At 48.4% G+C, this 21,669-nt stretch overlaps 1 protein-coding gene across 6 annotated transcripts in view; it reads left to right on the plus strand.

Moving 5' to 3' along the window:
- Positions 1-20,891, plus strand: part of ZNF536 (zinc finger protein 536) — a 424,494-nt gene extending 403,603 nt beyond the window's left edge. For all 6 annotated transcript variants that reach the window (XM_047712032.1, XM_047712037.1, XM_047712033.1 and 3 more), the window contains one exon: positions 17,833-20,891. In XM_047712032.1, the coding sequence (XP_047567988.1) occupies positions 17,833-18,077 (245 nt within the window). In that variant the 3' untranslated portion in view covers positions 18,078-20,891. The remainder of the gene's footprint in view (positions 1-17,832) is intronic.
- Positions 20,892-21,669: the final 778 nt, after the last annotated feature.

Below are 21,669 nucleotides of genomic sequence, written 5' to 3' on the forward strand. Positions count from 1 at the left end.
TTCCTTGCCCCTGCCTCTGTGTGTTTGGAGTGACTTTGGGCTCTCACTGAACGCTCAGTAGCACCCCGTTGATTTTAAGATTCAATGAGATGGTGATCCATGTCGAGTCCCTGACACATCGGCAGGGCTGAGATGCCGAAAACGCGTGCGTGCGTGTGTGGGAGGGGGGCTGGCGCTGTGAGAGAAACAGAAACTGTTTCTTTCTTGGGGGGGCCGAGGGGGGCGCGTGGAGGGCTTCTTCATTTCCTTTTTTTCCCTTCCCAGTTTTCCAAACTGTTCTTGGGAGGGGAGGGAGTTTGGAAGCTCAGTCGTTTGGGTAAGCTTCGGATTGGCTGTGGTTACTGGGATAACGCCGTTGTCAGATAGCAAACGGAAACCCGGAGAGTCCCTCTGGGGGACAGCCAAGGGCCCTGAGAGCAGTGTGGGTGCCACACGCGTTCGGAGCGGCCAGCAGGAACCGGGCTCACCGGGCCTCGCGTGACTCCCCGAGACCGCGCCCCCTTGTGTGTCCCATAGCATGACGTGTGCGGGAGCCGTCGGCCACTTATGAAGCGGGACACGTGTGGAAGAGGAGAACATGATGGTCACACTGGTGAGAAGGAAAGGGAAACGGAGAAAGAGGCACCCAGGCTCGTTCCTCAGGGCTGCAAGGAGCAGATCTGGTTTTGTTGCTTGATACCAGGAAGTGAAAAACATCTCAACATGGCTTGCCGTTTGGCATCATGTATTTTAAAAAATAAAATAAACATCTGGTTGTTTGAATGCAAGTGAGACTCCCCTCCTTGCTTCCCCCCCCCCCACTAATTTCAGCCAAGCTGTGTGTGTAAACACAGTCTTAATTGATATCAGGTTAGGGGAGTCTGGAAAACAAGCTACAATTCAGAACACTGGGCTGGACCCAGACCTCTGCAGAAATGTAACAACAGGCTCTCGCTGGCCGACCGCCTACTGTGTGCAAGGCTTTGTCAGACAGGGGCTGGGACCAAACTCCAGCCACATGGGCCACGGTCCTGAGGAGCCCATGGTTGGGGAGAAAGAGACCCGCGCAGGGCCCGGTCCCGCCATGGAGCGTGGAGAAGCTGGGCCTGTTGGACCTGGCAGGGGGCTCCAGGGCGGGGCTTCCCCAAAAAGGGACTAGAACCTGGATAATTAAGCTTTGCGACGAATTTGGTAATGAAGCCTGATTTAGTTCCCATTCAGCTCCAGTCTTCCTCTCTGTATAACGACGCGTCTATTTTGAGACTCAGGAAAGAAATGCTTCAATTTGCAAAGTAAATGTTTGTTTGGTTGTTTATTAATAATCATGTAAAGTAATCCATTGGATTCTTTGGCACTAAGTGGCTGCCTCCCGGGTCCCATCCTTACGGCAGGATCCTGGGGTCCTCTGGTGGCTCAGAGAAACGTCTGGAACCCACCACCTGGTTTCCAAAGCCAGCTGCCCCACGTCCTGCTTTATCTGGCTATGCTGCCTGCCGTCATGGGCCTGGCTTTCCCTAATTCGGAAGTGGGAGGACCTACTCCTAGGGCCTCGGGAGGACTCAGGGAGTGGTAGAGCCCTGCCCATAACCAGAGGTCCCAGGCGTGAAACAAAGGGGTGAGTGAGGGATGTCTGATAAGGAAGCACTCATTTCAAACAAAAACCATACATATATATGGTGTGCATATGATAGTTGGTCCTTTTCTTCCCTTCCATTTAAGTAAATAATTTTAGAAGGAATTTTGTAGCATGAGTAAAAAGATACTGGCTAATTATTATGACTCATTTATGGCCTGGGGTCAGCAAGAAAGGTAAAGGAATATGTTTTTAGGGGAGTAGGAAGACCGGAGGTGGGGAGGTATCCATTTGTGTGTAGTCTAAACACTTCCTGAACAAAATCTAGAATATCTTCCGAAAGCAGACCAACCAGCTGACCAGCTTGCTGAATAGGCAGGATGTTCGGGATCTCCACATCCCCCGCCCTCCTGGCCTGCCCCCTCCTCTGACACACGTGAAAGGAGACAGACTTTGCATCTGGGCCAATCGTCCCAAAATGTCTGTGGCCCGGAGTGGGGTGGGGGTAGGGAGAGGGGAACAGGGGGGAGCCCACCCTTGCCTGGAACCCAGGATATGTACAATAGGAAGATCCTGATAATAAAAATTTACGTGTCACCGAGACATTCCTCAACTGTTAGCAATCAGTTTTGGGGGTGGGGGGGCGAGGGGGGCTGGGAAATACCAAAAGACATCAAAGAGGGTCTCACTCCCAGCCTCTGCCCCGTTTCAAGGCTCCGTAATTTGGGAAGGTTGTGCGCTAAATAATTTGTGAGCCTCCAAACACGCAGGTTATTGTTTGTGGACAGATGGTGTATCGCGTTTTATCGCTTTTCCTTCTGTGGGTCCTCATATGTGGGACTGATGTGCATTCTGAAGTCTTTGTCTCCTTCTAAAATCTCTAATCTGAGACAGGCAATCAAGCACAGAGGCAAGGCTTCAGAAGGCATAATCAGAGTTTTAAAAGCAAAGGGGAAGGGGTCGGGCGGGGGGGGAACGCCAGAATTCCAAGCCCAGTTATGAGGCAGATGTCTGCAGAGAATGGGAGAGGTTATTAGGGTTTTTAAAAGTGGACCCGTGTAAGGGGTCCCGCAGCACAGAGGGAGAGGCAGAGCCCGCGGTGGCCGCTGCTGGCACCCGGGAGTTTCCCGGCATCCCCCCCACCGTGGCGTGCAGCCCCGGACCGAGCCCCCTCCTTGCCTCCGGAGCCAGGGGTCTTTGTCTCTGCAGGCGGCCGGCCCCGGCAGGGCCTGGGAGGCCCCATCTTAGAGCGGTGGCCGCCCTTAAGAGTTAAATCATGTTGATATACAGGAAGGAAATGAAATAGACGAACTCACTCCTCTTTTCTTCCTACGGATTTTTCTTTTTTATTCTGAAGATAGAATTACTGTTTGTAAGCATCTGAAAGTCATTAGAGGCCTCGCAGTCTGTCAGGTGCCGACGCAAGGAACTGCTCAAACCAAACGGGGGCCTGCACCGAGGGCTGGGAATTTGTCATGTGCTGATGAGCAGTTATAATAATATATGAGCAAATCACAAGCATTCTGCAAATTAATCAAATTTTTTTTCCCCTTCTCCCTTGTCTCTGGGAGAGTGGCTTTGCAGGCAGACGTAGGTGAACCAGTTTTGCTCACAGATGGTCGCTCTGGCATCAGATGGAATTTATGTAACAGTAATTCTGATTTCCTGCCAAAGTAGCAGTGAACACACCAGGGAGATTGTAGAAGGCGAGTCATGTGGTTTTGCTGAGGTTGTTGTGGGAAGTTTAAGGGGGGAAATCTCAAATTTTCCTCTTTGCCTTTACTGTTTTTGCCTGAAGGGCCAGAAACGGAACGCCATTCTGCCATGGGCGAAATCCGTCACATCTTTCCTTGTGACTCGTCTGAAAGTGCTTTGCAGCTGTTGGAGCTGCTGGCGGTGACAAAGCCCCAGGACTCCTGATCCTCGCCGGCACCTTACAAGATCGGAGGGGGGCAGGTTCACAAGGTGGTCGCCCGGGCACTGCCGAGAGGGAGGGCCCCGTGTGAGCATTTGCCCTCCTGCTCCCCGTGGCCGGGCGAAACCTACAAGGGCTTTTCTTTTCAAGTGTTTTATTAAATGAAGAGTGTAACAGCGCTCACTTTAATTACACACGGGCTCCGTTTATAATGCCTCTGGATTTATTCAAGTAGTTGAAAACGATGGAGCGAGTGATAACTGTGATCATCTCGGTTTAGCGGCTCAGAGACCGGGGAGCGTGCTGGTGTGTAAGTGTGTGTGTGTGTGTGTGTGTGTGCGCACATGTGTGCGTGAGGTGTGGGTGTTCCCCTGGGTCCCCAGAAGGTCTCCCCGTGCTCAGACACCCCTGGCCCCCACCCCACCCAAACCTCGCCCTCTCCCTTTGGAGGCTGTGCCTTGCATGGGATGCGGAGGCCCACGGGCAGGCTAGCACACTTTGGGCCCCACACTTTGATGGACCTGTGCTCACCACGAGGTTGCCTTTTCCCAGTGAAGAGGAAAATGATATCAACATGGCGTGGACATTCCTTATGCAACAAAGTCTTCCTGCTGTGGGTTTTTGCTTTCTCCTCTTCTTCTCCTTCTTCTTCTTCTTCTTCTCCTTCTTCTTCTTCTTCTTTTTTTCCTAATGTAAAGCCCTGCCCATTTGTTTTGGTTTACGTGACTACAGAGAAATAAGTGGATTAGACAGAAACTTTAGCATGCTTCATTGCAGCTGGGGGCCGACATCTGTCATTCCTCAGCCGTATTCTGGATCATGCCAGCAAGAGAAAGCAGAGTCTGACACCTTTGATTTTAGAGAGAGTCTTTTATAGGGGGGAAAAAAGAGAAGAAAGGAGTAGCATTTCCTTTGTGACTTCATAAGAAAAGCCACCTCTCTTCTAGGCTGCTTTATTTATTTTATTTTATTTTATTTCATTTTTGGCAGGTGACAATGTTAGCGGCAGTGGGAGAGAGCCGAACGTTGGAAAGTTTATGCTTCCGCCTCTCCTTACTTTGTAATTTTCTATTGTTCACGCTACCAATTTGTAGAATTGGGCGTGATAAAAAGTAGCTATTTAAAATATACCCAGTGTGCCCTTCTATCTGGATATATACTGTGGGTATGGATTGTGGGTGTCTGACTCCTTTATGAAAAGAGAGATGTGTGATTCTCTCTCACACATAAACTCACATTAATACGAAGCAAGAGCACCGGAATTTTCTGCAATATGAGTGTTCCCGCTACACTCTTTTTGGTGAGATTTTCTGCCGCCCATGTGAGCTCTCCCCCCGCCCCGAAACGTACGGCCGGCCCCCCGTCGAGAAATGTACTAATGTTTTTATGAAGACGAATGTGGGTAGTGAATTATCCACAGATAACCTTGGATACCAGCTTTTAGTGACTTGGACGTCTGTTACTGTTTCGGTGTGTGTGGGGGGCCCCTCCCCCCACGTCTGTACTAGCGTGGCACAGTGCGTAGCACACCCTTGACACATGCCAAGTTACAATATTGGCCCCCCTCCCATATTTAAATTGTACAATAAAACAAAAACTACAATGAAGCTCTGATGGGTTCGTTTTAAGCGACACACAATGGAGAACAGGAAACCGTTGAACGTGCAGAGACCACCCACTTGTTATTTCACGGGGAGTGTGCAGGAATGCGGCTCATCTGCCCCGAGAAAACCACACAAAGACCTCACCCAGGGCCTGGCCCCGGCCCCAGAGAAGGTGAGGCATAGAGTGTGCTGGGCACTGACACGACAGGACAAAGCAGAGCCCGAGGACTCTGAGGACCACGGTGCCAGGAGGCAGAGGATGCCAGGAGTGAGGTGGGCCCGAGGGTGAACCATGGCCAGCCCTCGGGGTTGGGGGGCGGGTGGTCGGGAGCCCTGGGACCCCGGTCTGACCGGCTGCGTCTGGGAGGATATTGCCAGAACTTCTGACTTTTCAAGATAAACTGGAAATCCATGTTTTTGCATGAAATCTCTTTGTTTTCCCTCTTAGTGTTGAGGACAAAAAATAAATATGTGTGTGCCCCACCTGAGCTCAGGGGGCGCTCGGTCAGGTTGGGTGCTGACATCTCAGCATCACACAGGAAGTGGAAATGGCCCTGCTGAGGACCAGGGGAAGAGAGGGTGTGGTTCAAGGACAGAGCTCCCCCACAGGCAACGCAGGGAAATGCACAACTGCCCAGTGACCCAAAGTGAGCCAGAAAATGGCCTAGCCCTCCCGTGTCCTCCTTGAGTGTTCAGGATGGGCAGGGGTAGTCGCAGCCTGGACTGGAGTCCCCAGGGATCTCTAGGACATGGAGCACTTAGATTTTCCTGGGGAAGAGAGCAGCAGGGCAGGGCAGGGCTTCCCAGGTATGGAGCACAACCCCGGGGTGGGGGTGGGTCTGGGGAAAGTCACCTGTCAGAAGGGGTGGCTCCTACTGGAGAAGGACACCGATCAGGGTGGAGGGGAGCAAGGTCAGGCTATGTGCACTCCTCAAAAGATTGGAAACCGAGGCAAGCCTGTTCAAAATAGGGCTGCCCATGACAAGGTGTCCCCAGACCCCCATGAAGGCGAGAAAATGGGGCTGGGCCCAGGGTCACCCACCCAAGACGGGGCCCCAAGCCCTTCCTAAGTAACTGCTCAAGGAAAACAACCCCCAGAGCTCCTTACCCAGCCCCCCCTCCTGTGCAGAGCCACTGGAGTCGCCCCAGAGAAGGGAGAGACCCTCCACGCCTGTGCCACTGGAAGCCATTAGTGGGCAGTGTCTGACGAACACAGTCAAGTGCCCAATTGCACTTAGGTGCTTTCGTGGGTCTGACTGGGAGGAATCTGGGGGGGGGGGGGCAGTGGGCACATTCCTGGTGGTGGGTATTAGGTAAGAAGGGGTTTCAAGCTGGAAAACCAGGCTAAGGAGCAGGTTGCTGTGTGAGAAATAGGGAGTCACTGAAGGTTTGGTGGGGGGGGGGTGGACACACGTCCAGATGGGATGCGAGGACCGGCTCGCTGTGAGTCGTGCACTTGCTGCCTTTCCGCCTTTCTGGGGTCCTTCTTCTGACCGAGAGCCCTAGCTGTTGTTCTGGGGTGGGCTGCGGGTTCTAGAGGCAGGTCACAAGCAGTCACTGCTTTTGCTAAACTCCTTAAGTCCTTACTGCCTACCTTGTTGCCAAGGGGACTTTAGATAACTATATCTAGCCCAATATCCCCAAGGAGGGAGGAGATGGGTAGGAAGAGGGTGAAGGAGAGGAGCCCTGCCATCTTCGGCATCTCTCGAGTACCACCTTAATCATTTCACTTAATATTTTATTAGAGACAAAAAAAAAAACCCAAAACCAAAAAACAAAAACAAAAAACAAAAAACCCTCTAGCTTTATTTTAGCAATGCTATCCAACTTTGATTTGCTAGTTTTTTTATTGTTGTTTTGTTTTCGTTGTTTTCGTTTTTGTTTTGTTTTCTAAGGCTGTTCGTCTAAATTGCAGTCAGCTTGGTTCCAGGCAAAACCACCTGCAGGAGTGCTGTGGTCCGACTCCTGCACGTACCCTCCCCCGGCAATGCCCGGAGAGAAGAGCGTAGCAGGAGGGGGGAGGTTTGCTGTGTGACCTGGGGCAAGCCGGCAACCCCTCTGTTCCTGGCTCCTGCCTTGCCATGAGAGCAGTGTCCTCTCTCTTTTGTCTCCTTTAGTATTTTCCAGGATGAAATCACTCACCCAGAGACAAACACAGGGCATTGTTAGAGTCTTATCATATTACACATCTAAAAATCTCCAAAAAAGGAAAGTAAGTTCATTGACCCTTTGGAGGTTATTTAATGATAAACATAAATGCTTTCATGAAATCTGGGGAATGACTTAGATCCTAGATCAATAGTTACCCGTGAGTGCCCGCGGTCTGCTACGCTTCGGGCGCTGAGTCTCCTGCCCACCCAGGCAGGCTGGTACGGAGCTCCAGTACGGAGGCTGCTGGGAGGCAAACAGATCAACACAATTTAAGGCAACATCTGCATGGCAGCGGCCAGAGCCTGGGTGTGAAGTTGCCGAGGAAAGGACTGCATTGAGGCCCTGGGGAAGGAAGGGCAGGGCACTCCTGAGTCCCATCCTTCTGGAGCAGGGGGAGATGGGGTGGGTACCAGACTGAGAGGATCTGGAAGATTCCTACACCGCCTGTCACACACTTTTCTCTGAAGCTGCCTCCTGGAGCCCAGCCTCCTTTTCTGAGCTCTCCTACTACCTGAACTTGAATCTGAGCTGGATGGGGGTTCGTGTTCCAGCCCTGCCCACCCCCCTCCCTACCCCCACTGCAGGCTCTGCAGGGTGCTCCCACCTCCAGGAGGGGTTTCAGTGTCACTCTCAGGTGTGGTCATCTCCGGATCTGGGGCACCGTGATGTCACTGTCCCCTGAAAATCAACCAAATTCACCTCTTAAGAAACTTTTAAAATAAAACATTTATTTTACTATAGATTTAGAATTACGGAAATGTTGCCTAGATAGTACAGAGAATTCTCCTACGGTGCTCGTTACCCTCTATTGTCAGCCCTCTATCGTCAGCTTCTTCCATTAGTAAGGTACATTTGTTATAATTACTGACCCAATGTGGATACACTATTATGAAGTCAATATTTTATTCAGATTTCCTTTGTCTTTACCTAATGCCCCTTTTCTGTTCCAGGACCCCACCAAGGGGACCACTTTACATCTAGTTGTCACGTCTCCCGAGGTGACTCTTGGCTGCGACAGTTTCTCAGGCTTTCCTTATTTTTGATGACCTTGACAGTTTTGAGGAAAGTTTTGTAGAATGTCTCCTACTTGGGATTTCTCATGGTCAGACTTGGGTTGTAGGTTCCTGGGCAGAAGAAGTGAGGTGTATCAAATCAGGGCACTGCCATCACTCGGACCGCGGTGATGCAGCTAAGGTTCTGTTTCTCAGGTGTCTGCCCTGGGAGATGGGTCTTTTTCCCTCTCTACACCGTGCTCTTCCTAGGCGCTTCCCCGGGGAAGGAAGTCACCAGCCACCCACATGAAAGTGCGGGAGTTATAGCCCACCTTCTAAAGGGAAAATTCCATAAAGCCTGTGGAATGTATGGGGCATTTGTCTGTTCTTCTCCATGTGCTTCGAAATTCAATCATTGAGCCATGTCAATATGACTTGTGGGTGCCTGTTGTTACTTTGGGTTTTAATCTGATACTATTTCATTCACTTTGTTGCTAACATTGTTCCAGCTCTGGCCTTGGGGGCTCTACCACTTGGCTCAGAGCTACTTTGACACACCCCAGTCAGTGGGTGGTGTCTCGAACAATTCCTTACTTTCTGGCAAAAGATGTTCCAGGACCATTTGTCTATTTCCTGTCCCAGCCCTAGAATCCACCATTTCCACAAGCAGCCTGGGTTCCTTTTGTTGAGAATGGTACTAAAAATCAAGTCTGGGTGCTAAATGGGCTTGCTGCCCCTGGGATGTCACGGGTTCTAGGCGCGTTCAGGGGACAGAACAAGGAAAGATAAGTGTGTCTACTAACCCCTGCATACACTCAAGATCTGTGTTATAGATACTGAACTGAGCACTAGTTCACACTGACGGATGTCTCCGATCTATTGCTACATGGATCAAAATCTGTTTTTAAAATGTTTTTTGGTAGTGTTTTAGATTAAAACCCAAATCACAGGAAATTTGAAACCTGAAATTATTTATACTAAGGGTATTCCGAAGTGTTTTAGCATCTTTGATTAGATGGATGAATATTTTTTTTTGAAAACTGAAAACATAAATTATGCACCTGATTAGAACCATTCTTACCTATTTGGAATTAGGGAAATTCATATATATATATGTATATGTATACATATATATATGTGTGTGTGTGTGTGTGTGTGTGTGTGTGTGTATAAAACGTGTGCAACTGAGAAGGTAGCTCTTTCTGTTGGCTCACTGTGTGTATATGTATATTTTTACCCATCTCACTGCCTCTGCCGAGCCCATTAACCATGGCCAGAGTCCTGGGCAGGAGCCCTTCCAGTGGGCAGCTGCAAGGCCAGCCACAGACACTCAGAGAGAGCAGCAGGGGAGGGCTGGAGGGAGCCCGGACCACCGCCCTGAGGTCTGCCCCCCTGGACAGTTTGTTGGTCCCCTTCCCCCACCCCCCACACCCCACCTGGATTCCTCCCAGGTCTGCAGGTTCACTTCGGGGAGGGGGGCGGCTGCGTCTCTAACATAAACAATGGGCTGTAGATGCGGGGGTGGGGGGGCGTTTCCTTAACTACTAGCGTGCATCCTGCAAATGTCCTTAGTTTCAAGGAATGCAAAGGGCGCTCCTGTTGGGGTGCACTAGAAGGAGCGGCGGTGCTCAGGAGTCCTCTTGGTACCCCTCAGAGGTGGGCTTCCCAAGCCTCCTGGCCCTGTGCATGGGAGCTGGCCCTGAGGGCTGTTCCTCTCCATCACCAGCTGGTCCCTTCTAGAAAACAGTTCCATAAAGGGTGGTGGTGGGTCTGGCAAATACCCCATAATCCTGTGCTCCAAAGAAGGTAGTTCAGAAAGGACAGCGCCAGTGCCTTCAGGTGAGTCAGCCATGGGCTTGCTGCAGGCGGCTTTCTCAGGGTCGAAGCCCACCCGGGGTGCCAGTGGGCTGTGGCCGGGGCTGATCTGGAAGCTATGGCAGAAGTGTTCCTTTTCATTCACCTGCGTGCCATCTTTTCCCATCTATTTCAGTGGACCATAAAAGGGCCCCGTGTGATCGATCCAAAAGTCAGCCCTGGCGTGAGAGGTGGCTCTGTAGTATGAGGGCCCAGGGGGATGGCCTGTGTCTCTGGGTCTACCCGAGCCCAGGGACCCCACTCCCTACCGCTTACACACGTGCCACTCTTCTGGATGCTCTTCCTTGGGCTGACCATGAACCATGATTCGGGGGTTTGCCTCTCTCCATTCGTGGATGCCGTTGTTCCAATGTCCGGAACTGTGCCTTTGTCATCATATGTAGACTCTGCCTCTGGCCAAACAGCTCACGTGTCCTTCCTCCAGAATGCTCTTCCTTTCTCAGGAATCTCTCAGAGCCTGTCCTCTGCACCGTCCTTTTGACTGGGAATTTGAACCTGGTTCAAAGCAGCTGGATGTCCTGACCTTCAAAACTCTCAGCCTCTTCCTCCTTCCAGTGCAGCGGGTGTCCACTAGGTCGTGGGGCTGGTCACTCAGGCATTGTGTCAGGCATGCCGAACAGGTGTGCTTCCCATCCTTGTGGCGCTAAAAGTCCCGTGTCATTCCCACAGCAATCTGCTCGGGGTAATGCATGCAGTAGGTACTTAGCATGTGCTCGTGGAAGTGGGCTGGGTTCCAAGACTTGCGTGACGGATGGAAGCTTGGAGTCCTGGGGCTTGGTGACAGCCATGTGTGCAGTGTCTGACTTCAGTGGGTGTCTTGAGGTCACAGACATGGCTGTTGTCCCCAAGGGGGTGTGGCATGTGATGTGTGCAATATCACTCACATGCGCGCACGCGCACACACACACATTATAGTGCACGCCCTTCCAGGGTGTTCATAGACTCTCTCCTGGAGCATCCTGGGTCCTGACTAAAGATAGCCCTGTGTGGAGAATCTTCCAACAAGTGCTTAGCAGGGAGTGGCAGGAGGGAGCTGAGGTGAGCCTCTGCTGTGAGATAGCCCTGTGGTTGAATTCCTGGTCAGAAACCAGCTAACTGCATATTCCTGACTTTGGAAAACCATTTCCTCTCCCTGAGCCTGATTGTCCTACCTGTAAAATGGGAAGATTTCTCTCTAGCACGTCTCCCTACTGGCAACTGTGAGGGCAATGGACACAATTCCTAGAAATGTGCCCGGATGAGTTGTCCTGAGACCGAACACTGGAGGCTGGCCACGGGCTCCCCCCCCCCCCCTCCTATCTGCCATCCTGCACCAGAAGAGAAGCCATCAGTTTGGTAAGTCTGGAGGCCCCGTGGAGGCAGCTGCATCTCTGCCCACAAGTGTGAAGCTATAATTAATGGATGGTCCCCCAAGGGGAGGCATTTTCCTCTCCCCCTTAGGTACAGAGAAAGAGCAGATATTTCCATCGCAGCAAGTAAGAAAAATATCTCGTTTCCCCACTTTTGTTATAAACAACGTACGACTTGCTTTCTCCTCACTCCTCTTGACCCTCCACACTGTATACATATTTATATATTATTCATAGTGGATTAAAAATGAATGTGCTCTTTACCACGGCTCTACGGCACAGTGACAATACAAATTAACGTATGATGTACTTACTTTTCACATGGCAGTGATGGGAAATGTTGATGGTCTCAAAGTGAGAGTTAGAGAGAGGGGAGTGTAGTGGGGTGGGCAGTGGGGGACACCCAGGGCCCCAGCTGCAGACAGGGATTGGGGCTGCAGGGTTGGAAAGGCCTCCCCACTTCCCTTCTCCTGCAGAAGGAGGGCCAAGCTCCCCAGTGGGTCCTGTGAGCCTGGCTTCTACCTGGCTCCCTCACTGGGTTTCTCGTCGATCACTATGACCTCTCCCAGGCCCTTGCACTGATCCCAGGCTTCCTATCCCTGCTCCGATGGTCAGGTCTGTCCCTCTGTCTAGAGGAGCACTTCTCTTCCTTTCTTTCTCTCTCTCTCCCTCCCTCCCTCTCCCCCCTTCCTTCCTTCCTCCTTCTTCCTTCCTTCCTTCCTTCCTTTTCTTTCTTTCTCTTTTTCTCTTTCCTTCCTCCTTCTTTCCTGCCATCCATCCATCCATCCATCCCTTCCTTTATTTAAAAAAAAAATACTTGCTGGATATCTGTGATGTGCCAACCACTATGCTAGATGGTGAGACATGGCAATAACCAAAAAACCCCCAAAAAACAGACCTCCACAGCTCCTGCACTGTGGAGCCACCTGTTTAGTGGAGAAGATAGACGTAATTGCTTTTGTTCAGCTACTGTTGTTGGAAGCTCTCCACAGATTTTGCCCTGATGGACTTTACCAGTGAGTCTGGGGTTACAGGGCTTCCTTCTTTATGCAGAGGCAGGTGTGCTAGAGGTGACAACCACAGTAATTAAATGAAGTAGGGCAGAGAGCATTCCAGATTAGAGAATAAGAAAGGATGGAACAAAGGTCCTGTGGCAGGAAAGAGTATAAAGCATTTGGAGAACAGAGAGTCCTGTATGCAGAAGGCAGCAAACTCTGGGGGGATTTGAGGGTGAAGACAGTGGGAGGACCTAGAGAGGCTCACATTCCTCTGGAGTGAGATCTTAGAAACTCCCAGTCACCTCTACTCAATCACAGCCTACACTGCCTCGAAGCAGTGTGTCTGGTCTAGCCCTTGACTAGATCAGGATCCGCTAGATGGGAAGATGTTTCCGGCATGCAGTCTGACCCAAAGCCCAGCCTCGCCTCCCTTTGCTGAACTTTCTCCAAGTGAAATGCAACCATTAACAACTTGTTCCTTTGGAATCTGAAGGTCGTCCAGTTGTCCAAAGCTCCCGTTCAAGGGCAAATGCCCCAAGGACAGACGATGTTGTAAGCTTTCACTGAAGGCCCCCTGAGGCAGAGAGCACCTGCTGAATCAGTACGTTGATGAAGAACAGAGCATAGAGGCTGCCCCTGACCCGGCTTAGACAGGCTGCCAGAAGACAACAATGAGAACAGTAAGCATGACAGTGACAGACAGCTGACATTTCTATAGCCCTGGATTCCTTCCAGACTTGACACATGATTCCCTCCCATGCTCACAACATCCTATGGTGGGAGGACTAGTCTTCCCCCTCCCCCGCCTCTGCTTTCAAGCCGTGGGAACGGAAGCTCCAAGAGATCCCATTCCTTACTCACAGCCAGACACAGAGGAAACTCAAGTTTGGGTTCAGTAGCCTCCCGGACTCTCAAGGGACAAAACTATGCTTTGAACCCAGGCTCCTGGTCAGACTCATGCTACCGAGTGCATGGCAGGAGGACACCTGAGAGCAAAGCAAACATACCAAGCCGGGAGAGCTCCCCATCTTCATCTTGGCCAAAGGCCACTGTGGAGTGCGGGGCGTCTCAGTGAAACTACCCTGGACAGAGGCCGTGGTCTCCATGCTGGTTTTTAATGGGGAAGTTTCTTCTGTCTTTGAACTTGAACCTTATCTTCATGGCACCTGCAGACCCAGGTACATCGTCAACTCTATCTCTCAGGTTACCAAGGTGGCATGGCTGGTTTTTATCCCACTTAAAGGGGATGGATGGAAATTTGCAGAGTTCAAAGCTCACCAAGGGGTAGCCCTGTCACTCTGAGGGCTGCATCAGCCTCTCCTTGGGGAATCGGATGTCCTGCCTCCATGGGGAGGAAGGATTTCCCGCAAGCCCCTCCTCCACCCCAGACGGGAGTGCAGAAGCTTGCAGCAGACTTCCAAGGGCCCCTCCTGCTGCTTCTACCTGCAGATGGGCCCCTTCTTGGTCACAAATATTTGACCACCACAGCAAACTATTCCTGAGAGTTCTCAGATCCGGGGTTTTGTTCTGAAGCCCTTATTCATGGTCTCTGTCCAAAAGCTAACAGACATCGACATTACTGCATTTGTCCCAGTGCCTGGGGCTTCAAGTATACAAATATCAGAGAAATTTGGAAGGCTTCATCCAGGTTTAGCTGGACTCAGAGACTTACCGGATTTTGAAAGTGCTTTGCATAACAACAGATTTCTGTTTGGGAGTGAATCTTCCCATCACCCAAAGACAGAACTTTCACTTTAATTTGATCCTGGGGAGAACCCACAACCTTCTTCTGGACCTTTCAGCAAGCCACTCAGAAGGGCGTGCATGTGTGTGTACAGTGTATGTGTGTGTGTGTGTGTGTATCCTATCAGCACACATGGCAATAGTGGTTCTTGTAAAGATTTCATAGAATTAGGGTGTCTGAGTACTTTAGATCCAGTGGAAATTTGTTGTAAATTCAAACCGTCCAGATTCACTGTATCTTAACGTGCTCATCTTGCCATAGCTCCAAAAGGAGGATAACATACAAAAATATATGTAAAGGACTACGGAGGGTTTCAGGATCTCAGGTGTTTGCGACCGTCAGGAACTACCATCATTACCGACAGCGCTTCTATCTACAAGGTATATTGCAAGATCAGGATTGATGATGATCCCAATATCATACAGACTTCCTCCTACAAATGTCACATGCAGTGTTCTTGACAGCCAGGCAAGAACAGTGGAAGAACAGAAGAGCCATTTTGAATCCTGGGGACCTGAGGTGGGTTTATTAAATAAGACCACCATTCGGCCATCTTGCCCCCTACTTGGGCTAGATTCTTTGGACCATGGTACCAAGAGTTCTGGTTTTATTTTTTTTTAAATTTTCATTTATTTATTATTCAGAGTTCTTGACTCCAGAGACTTGTCAGAACATGGTGGTAGTGTCTGTCGGTGACTTACGGCCATATGATACATAAATTGGTGAGCCACGGTAATCAGCATAGTGCGCGGTCACATGGCTGCCCGTGGCGGCACGCCAGAGGATGAAGTCTATTCCTGAGAAGATATTTCTAGAAACCTTCAAAACGTTTCTTAGGCTTCCTGAGAACTGGTGTCTCCATTCTTCTCAGGTTCTTTGGATGACCTTCAATTAGTTCGTATGTCATTAGCTATCAATTTGGGCCATCTTTTCTCAAGAATTATTCTAGCAGGATACCATGAATCCTCTCTCACTGATCCTGGGTTAGTAATTTCATGTCTACAGGGGTGAACAACCTCTTGACTTGAGTGGTTGAATCTTGGAATCCACTTGAAACTCACTGCCCCTCACTGGCACCCAGATTCCTCCCTTCTGTCCATGCCCTAAGTCTGACATGATGAAGAATAGGGCCACTTAACATTCTCTGTTAAACTCCTAAATCCATGTTAGAAGTAGGAGGCTCGGCTCTCCTTCCCCACAAGCACACGACCTTCCCTGTCATCTGTGGGCGAAGCGACCGAGCCCTAAGGGTGGTCCCAGGTAGCAGGAAGGCAGGCAGGGGAATGACGCCGGTGAATCCTTCTCTCACTTGACCATCAGGTCCAGGCCCCTCCCACTGAGTGGTGGGGTTCTTGCTGCGTTTGGTTCCACAGAAGGGACAACAGCAAGTGTACTTTCCTTGGGTTTCGTTTCTTTTTCACTCCAAAGTCCATAGATTTGTCAATTGGCTTTTGTCAAGTGGGAGAGTTGATCAAATTCAGCCTTGTGTTAGATGCGACAATGGAAGCAAAAGATTCAGAAACGCTATCCGAAAATTTAGAATACCTTCCAAAAAAGGCAGGGTTGAAGGAATAAGATAATGATTCAACACCACAAACAGTTCATGCCTGCTCGCCCTGTGCCAGGAAGCAGTTCCGGCCAGGAGCCCACAGCTACTCAGGGGGAAACTGATACACAGTGGCCCACAAAAGTGGTGTCCCAGTTGGGCAGAGCCTCGAAAGAAGAGAGAGCATGGAAATGGTATTTCAGGGAGATGGTCACACAGCAAGCGTGTGGAGACCTTGAGGAATGAAACCTCTTTGCAGAGACCACCCATGGTTCGGTTCAGTGTGGATGGAGAGAGGAGGCTCCAGAGAAGCCTGGAGAGGTGGCTGGGACTGGACTTGAAGGTCCCAGTGATTTCTCAGACTGTCGGTGGCCATCCCAACCTTAAGGCAAGGAAATCACAGTGAAGCTCCTACGTTTGGAGCCCGCTCTGGTATTTCTGGGGAGGGTGAGCAGTAGGTGGGACACCTGGTAAGCTCGAAACCCTCCTACAGGCCACCATGTTCATAGGCTGGGCAAGAGTTGGGACACACTGGACCAGCCTCTGAGCGGGGACGGGAAAGAGGAAGATTCAATGGATAGGTGAGGTTTGTCCTTGCAGACCAGTTGACTAAGGAGGGAAGAAAGAGAGTGCTCACTCCACAAACCCACTAAGAAGGAAAGAAGATTGGAGCCCCGTGCGCCCTATGAAGTGAAAGTGACCTTCAACCCCAAATGTTTGGTTAGTCTCCAGTGTCGCAGGAACAAGACTGTTTTGCTAACTACTTAGCAGGACTTCTGCTATGATTGTTCTAGAAAAAGTGCTGAATACTATGTTTGGATGTTTCCTGGTATAAACGGTTGGACCCATTTATTTACTAGTTTGTTTTTCTGAGCAAATGAAACCCAGCCTTGAGCCCTGACCCCTCTGGGTGCTGGGTGGGACGGCACAGACGGGCTTCCGGGAATGGCCCTTCTATGGCTTCTGAGCATCGGGGGGAATGCAATTGTTCCCCTGGAACTTCCCAAGCCAGATGCTTTCCTGGTGGCTCAAGATGGCAGAAATGTGTGCACGTCTGCGAGGCAGCAGAACAGAAGCCTCGAGCATGGGGGACTGTGAGGATTGCCCCAAGAATCCACCTTCTGTCCTGATCGAGAGCCTGTTGAGAAACAGTTGAGGTCAAGGGTTACCATTCAAAACCTAAACTTCTTTAAAACCATACTGGCCTTGGCTGTTTGGAGAGTTTGGTTCCCGCCAGACACATTCTACTGTCTCCTCTTGAAATGCTGAGGTTCTGGAAATTCCAAGAGCTTAGACTTCTAGCTCCGCCCCCGAGACACATGGTTCTCTTAGCCCACGGCAAACACACACTCCCTCTCCCGTGTGTCATGCTCCGCTTGCTTCTCTGTAAAGAGTTGATGGGGGGATGAGAAAGTGAACTGGCTTAGTGCTGAGACCTGAGTCAGGATCCCAGGGGGAGGGATTTATGGCTTTTTTTGTGTGTGGAACCGGGATCAGCAAAGCATGGTCCAGGGGCCAAATCCCTCTCCTATTTTTGTACAGTCTGGCAGCTGAGGATGGTTTCTACAATTTAAATGGTTGGGGGGATGGTGGACAGGGAAGACTAATTATTTCATCTCTCAGGGAAAGCGTACAAAATTCAAATTTCAGCATCTAAAAAGAAGTTTTGAATTTCATCACTACAACGTTGGAAATTTATTTCTTCTCTTGTCATAGAAGTACCTAACATAATACCTTTGATTTTGTGTCTTGGCATGCAAAGCCTAAAATACTGGCTATCTAATGTTTCACAGAAAAAGAAACCAGGTGTCAGGAACATTGTCTTCTGTCACCAGGAAAGCCTGCATTAAAACTGTCCCCAAGATGGGAAGATCTTACCTATTCACAGCCAAGTTATCATTTGTCGGTAACTTATTAATTCTTCAAGTAACTTAATGTTTGTCCAAATATACTGGCTACTTTTCTGCCCTTTGCTAATATGACGTTTGCCAAGGAAGCGCAATCATACTATTGATACTATTGGTAGTAACGATGATGTCCTCTGAGCCATGGGGGCTGCTTGGGGGCCAAGCAGCAGAGCTGACCTGCCACTCTTTGTGTCCGCAGGTCACAGGCCTTTTCAGTGCCGATACTGTCCCTACAGTGCCTCTCAGAAGGGGAACCTGAAGACCCACGTCCTCTGCGTCCATCGTATGCCTTTTGACAACAGTCAGTACCCCGATCGCCGGTTCAAACGCTCCAGAGTCGACTCAGAGGCTTCTGGGAATTTCGAAGACCCCACAGCTGTCAAGGCGGGGAGCTCAGCAGAGCTAACAGAGGACGGCTGCAGAGCCCAGGAGGAGCGTAACTGAGCAAACTGACCTGTATATTGCAATATTATTTTACACAGTTTTAAGATTATGCATCTGGTAAAAGATTTTGCTAACTGCATTCCAAGGGGAAAAAAGAAAAATCATGTACAACCCCCCAACTAGTGTATAGAACATTTAAAAAATTTAAAAAGATATCTATATATATATATTAAAAAAAAAAAAACACAAAAACACACTCAAAAAAAAAACCCCCACAAAAACAAGTCCCCAGCCCTTGAAAATGGCTGCTAAACTGTTACCCGGCAACAAGTACTTCTAAACAATGCAGGTGGAAGAGGAGTGATTTCTGAAAGGCTTGGTGTCCTCCAAGCCGGAGAAAGCTGGGGGGCCCTTCCAAACTCTGAAGTCGTCTTTGTCCCCCAGTCATGCTCTTAACTGAAAAATGATACCATCTAAATGATTTAGTGTTGCCTTGAAGATGGAGGGGTTGTGTTTTCATTGTTGAAAACACCTCTATAATCTGCCACCAGCTGCGGCCGTCTCCCCCCTACCCCAACCCCTAATGAGAAGTGCTGAGAGGCAGCCGCTGGTGCCAGTCAGGCTGGAGCGGTCACTGCAGAGAAAATCAATTCACGTGGTGTCCCAACTGCACTCGCGGAGAAATCCTAGCCCGCCGCGCCCATGGCTGCTGCCCAGGGCTGTGGAGGATTGCCATTTCACACGTGCATTTAAAAAACAAACAAACAAACAAACAAACAAAAACACACACACAGCCAAATGAATCCAAGGTCAGGAATTATCTGCAGACAGATGCCCATTGCAGGTTTGATGAGTAATTCTTTTTTTTTTTTTTTTTTAAGATCAAATTGCAGTATTGAGGGAAATGTTTTTTTTTCCTCCGTTGTCTTTTTTTTTTTTTTTGGATGTAAAAGAAGTTGTTACTAAAAAAAAAAAAAAGATTAGATTAGGGGTACATGATTTAAAATGTTTTTGAGGAAAACTAGCCAACTCTACCCACAGAAGGTGCTGGTGAGAAATGGAAATTCATGTCGTAATAGAAAGATTTTTTTTTTATTACGGTTTTTTAAAATTTTACTTGAATGAAGGCTGCTCTGGTCCTTATTATCAGCTTTGTTTAAATGTGTTCATTTTTGTAAGTATCGCAGACATGAAGCAAGATTTTCTTCTCTGACAAGCTCTTAGGAAAGAGCTTGTATTAAAAACACAAATCTAAACATCCTGCTCTCTATCGCTAATGAAGAAAACTGTTCGAGTTCAAATGTCTGTTTTTGTAAAACAAATGTGTTCTATATTTTTGTAGATTTTAGATTTTTTTACTGATTGGATACTCCAAATTTATTGAGTTCTGCACCACCGAGAGGGAGATTTTGAGGGCCAATAATGAAATACTTAACTCATTTAAAAAAACAAAAACAAAACAAAATAAAACAAAAAAAACGAAGAAGAAGAGTCAAGGGTTTATTCTTGAATCTGCTAGAATGGTGTCTAAGTTCAGCCTCTTAACATACTTCCTTTGAGTGACACGAAATTGGTGCTGTTGCTTGTGACGGTAGAGATGTATTGAAGTATTAACTTCTAAAACGAAATCATTCAGACTTAAAAAAAAACCAACAAAAACAAATAAACAAACAAACAAAAAAAACAGTCGATATTTCCTTGCAGGCTGGGAGCACAGAATAAAACCCCAGGGCCTTAAAACTTCAGCTCTGCCTACAGCAGTTTACAAAAATTCTAAACTGCAATCAATGTAAATAAAATGCTTAGCGCTATCCTGAGACCAGAAGGGATCTCAGGCTAATAAGGGATCGGGTTTGCATATGCGGTCCAGAGGGCGTCACCCACCCCGAGGTTTCAGTGCCAATGAGGTCGCTGTGCAGCGTGGACCCATCTGGCATAGAGCAAGCCGCTTTCTCGTTTTTCTAGACTAGTTCTCACTGCCTTACTTAAATCGAGTTTATCAACTTAATGCAACTGTTTCTATGATCCTAGAGGAAGGACTGAAATGTTACTGAAAACTTTCTGACTGTAGTGAGCTTTAGGATTTTAACTGCACTACTGTGTTTGGTGACTGTCAGTCGCTTGCTTTCTGTGTGTTTGCCCCGCCTTTGGTATCTTAGCAAAGAAAAATATTAAAAAAACAAAAAAAAAAAAAGGAGAAAAAAAAAGGAAAAAGAAAAAAAAAACAAGAGGAAAAAAAAAGTGGGAAAAAAAAATGAGAGCCACATTCCATTTCTAGCACTTTGGAAGCTCTTTTGGTATTCTTTTTGTGTCTTCTGAGCATCTTCAGATGCGACAGGCAATAATTCTGTTTGTGACACTGGGAACATCCCCTCTTCTTTGTGGCGTGTGTGTTGATTCCATTTTGTCCAGTGCTACCGTCCTTATTTCCCCTCTGACACAAGCCTTCTTTCCAGAACATTTGTAACTTGTAATACAAACAAGTGACAGCCACAGTGATACGCAGTGTCAGTTTCTGAATGTCTCCAGGCCCTCATATCTAAACATGTCAAGTTTTTTCCCCTGTAACTTCTGTAGTCTGTGATGCTGGTCATAATACTGTCTACATTCCTACACAAAGAAAAAAAAAATCTATCTTGGAGTAAATCTGAGATCAATAGAGTAGAGGATTTTGTTGCTATGCTTGTAACAAGTAGAAAACTTTGTATTTAAAGTTTATTCTTGGTCATTATTTATTATTATAATACATCAGTTGACAGAACTTTATTCTGGTATAGAAAGTATTAAAAGTTGTTTTTTCAGCAATGACTGTTTTCTTTCTGCTGTTAGAATAAAATGTCTTTGAAGCAGTCCAGTTTTATCCAGTGTTTTACGCAATAAAACCTCTACCTCTGGAAAAAAAAAATCTTTTCCTATTCACTTATGTCTCTTAGGAAGAGTGAAACATATTTTTCCATCTTTGCCAGACTTCGGGAAGGCTTGGTCAAACCCCACTTATTAAAAAAAAAAGCTCTGCCTTATTCTGGGGGGAAACGGTCCCTACAGCCTTGTGCTTTTTTAAGCCCCGTGAATATCCCTGTGCAGTTTAAACAACGTGAGTGCATATGTGAGTGTGTACGCACAACCACGTGTATGTGTGAGTTATGTTTCTTCAAAGGCTGCAGACATCGGTTTCAGGAAAGTAAAACCGTATGATCCTCCCATTACAGCAATTATCTAAGACACCGAAAGCTTTGGGATCTACTACTCCCCTTTACTTGTAGAAAGTTGCTTTAAAAAATCATTAAATACAAGAAGTCTTTTACAGAGGATAATCTGAATTCTTCCTCTGGAAGAAAAGGAAAAGAACGGAGAACAATAAAGTCTCGGGTATCAGGGCTGCCGATAAAGCAGGCCTCTGACATTGACCTGAGAGGGTTTGAAGTATGTTCCCCACACTTGATGTGCACAGTTGCTTTTTGATTTGTTTTTGTTACTGTTGATTTGGTTTCAAAACCAGGCTTGCGCAGTGCAGCCTGCAACTGTGTGGAGGACCCAAGGAGATGCTGCAAGCAAAAGCATCCACCCACATTGTGTAGGAATTTGTAAATCCCCATATTTCTTTCAGGATGCCAGACTACTGCTACATCCAGAGGGATGGGAGCAGGTGGCT

Source organism: Lutra lutra, chromosome 17, assembly GCF_902655055.1.
Source record: "Lutra lutra chromosome 17, mLutLut1.2, whole genome shotgun sequence".
Classification (NCBI taxonomy): domain Eukaryota; kingdom Metazoa; phylum Chordata; class Mammalia; order Carnivora; family Mustelidae; genus Lutra; species Lutra lutra.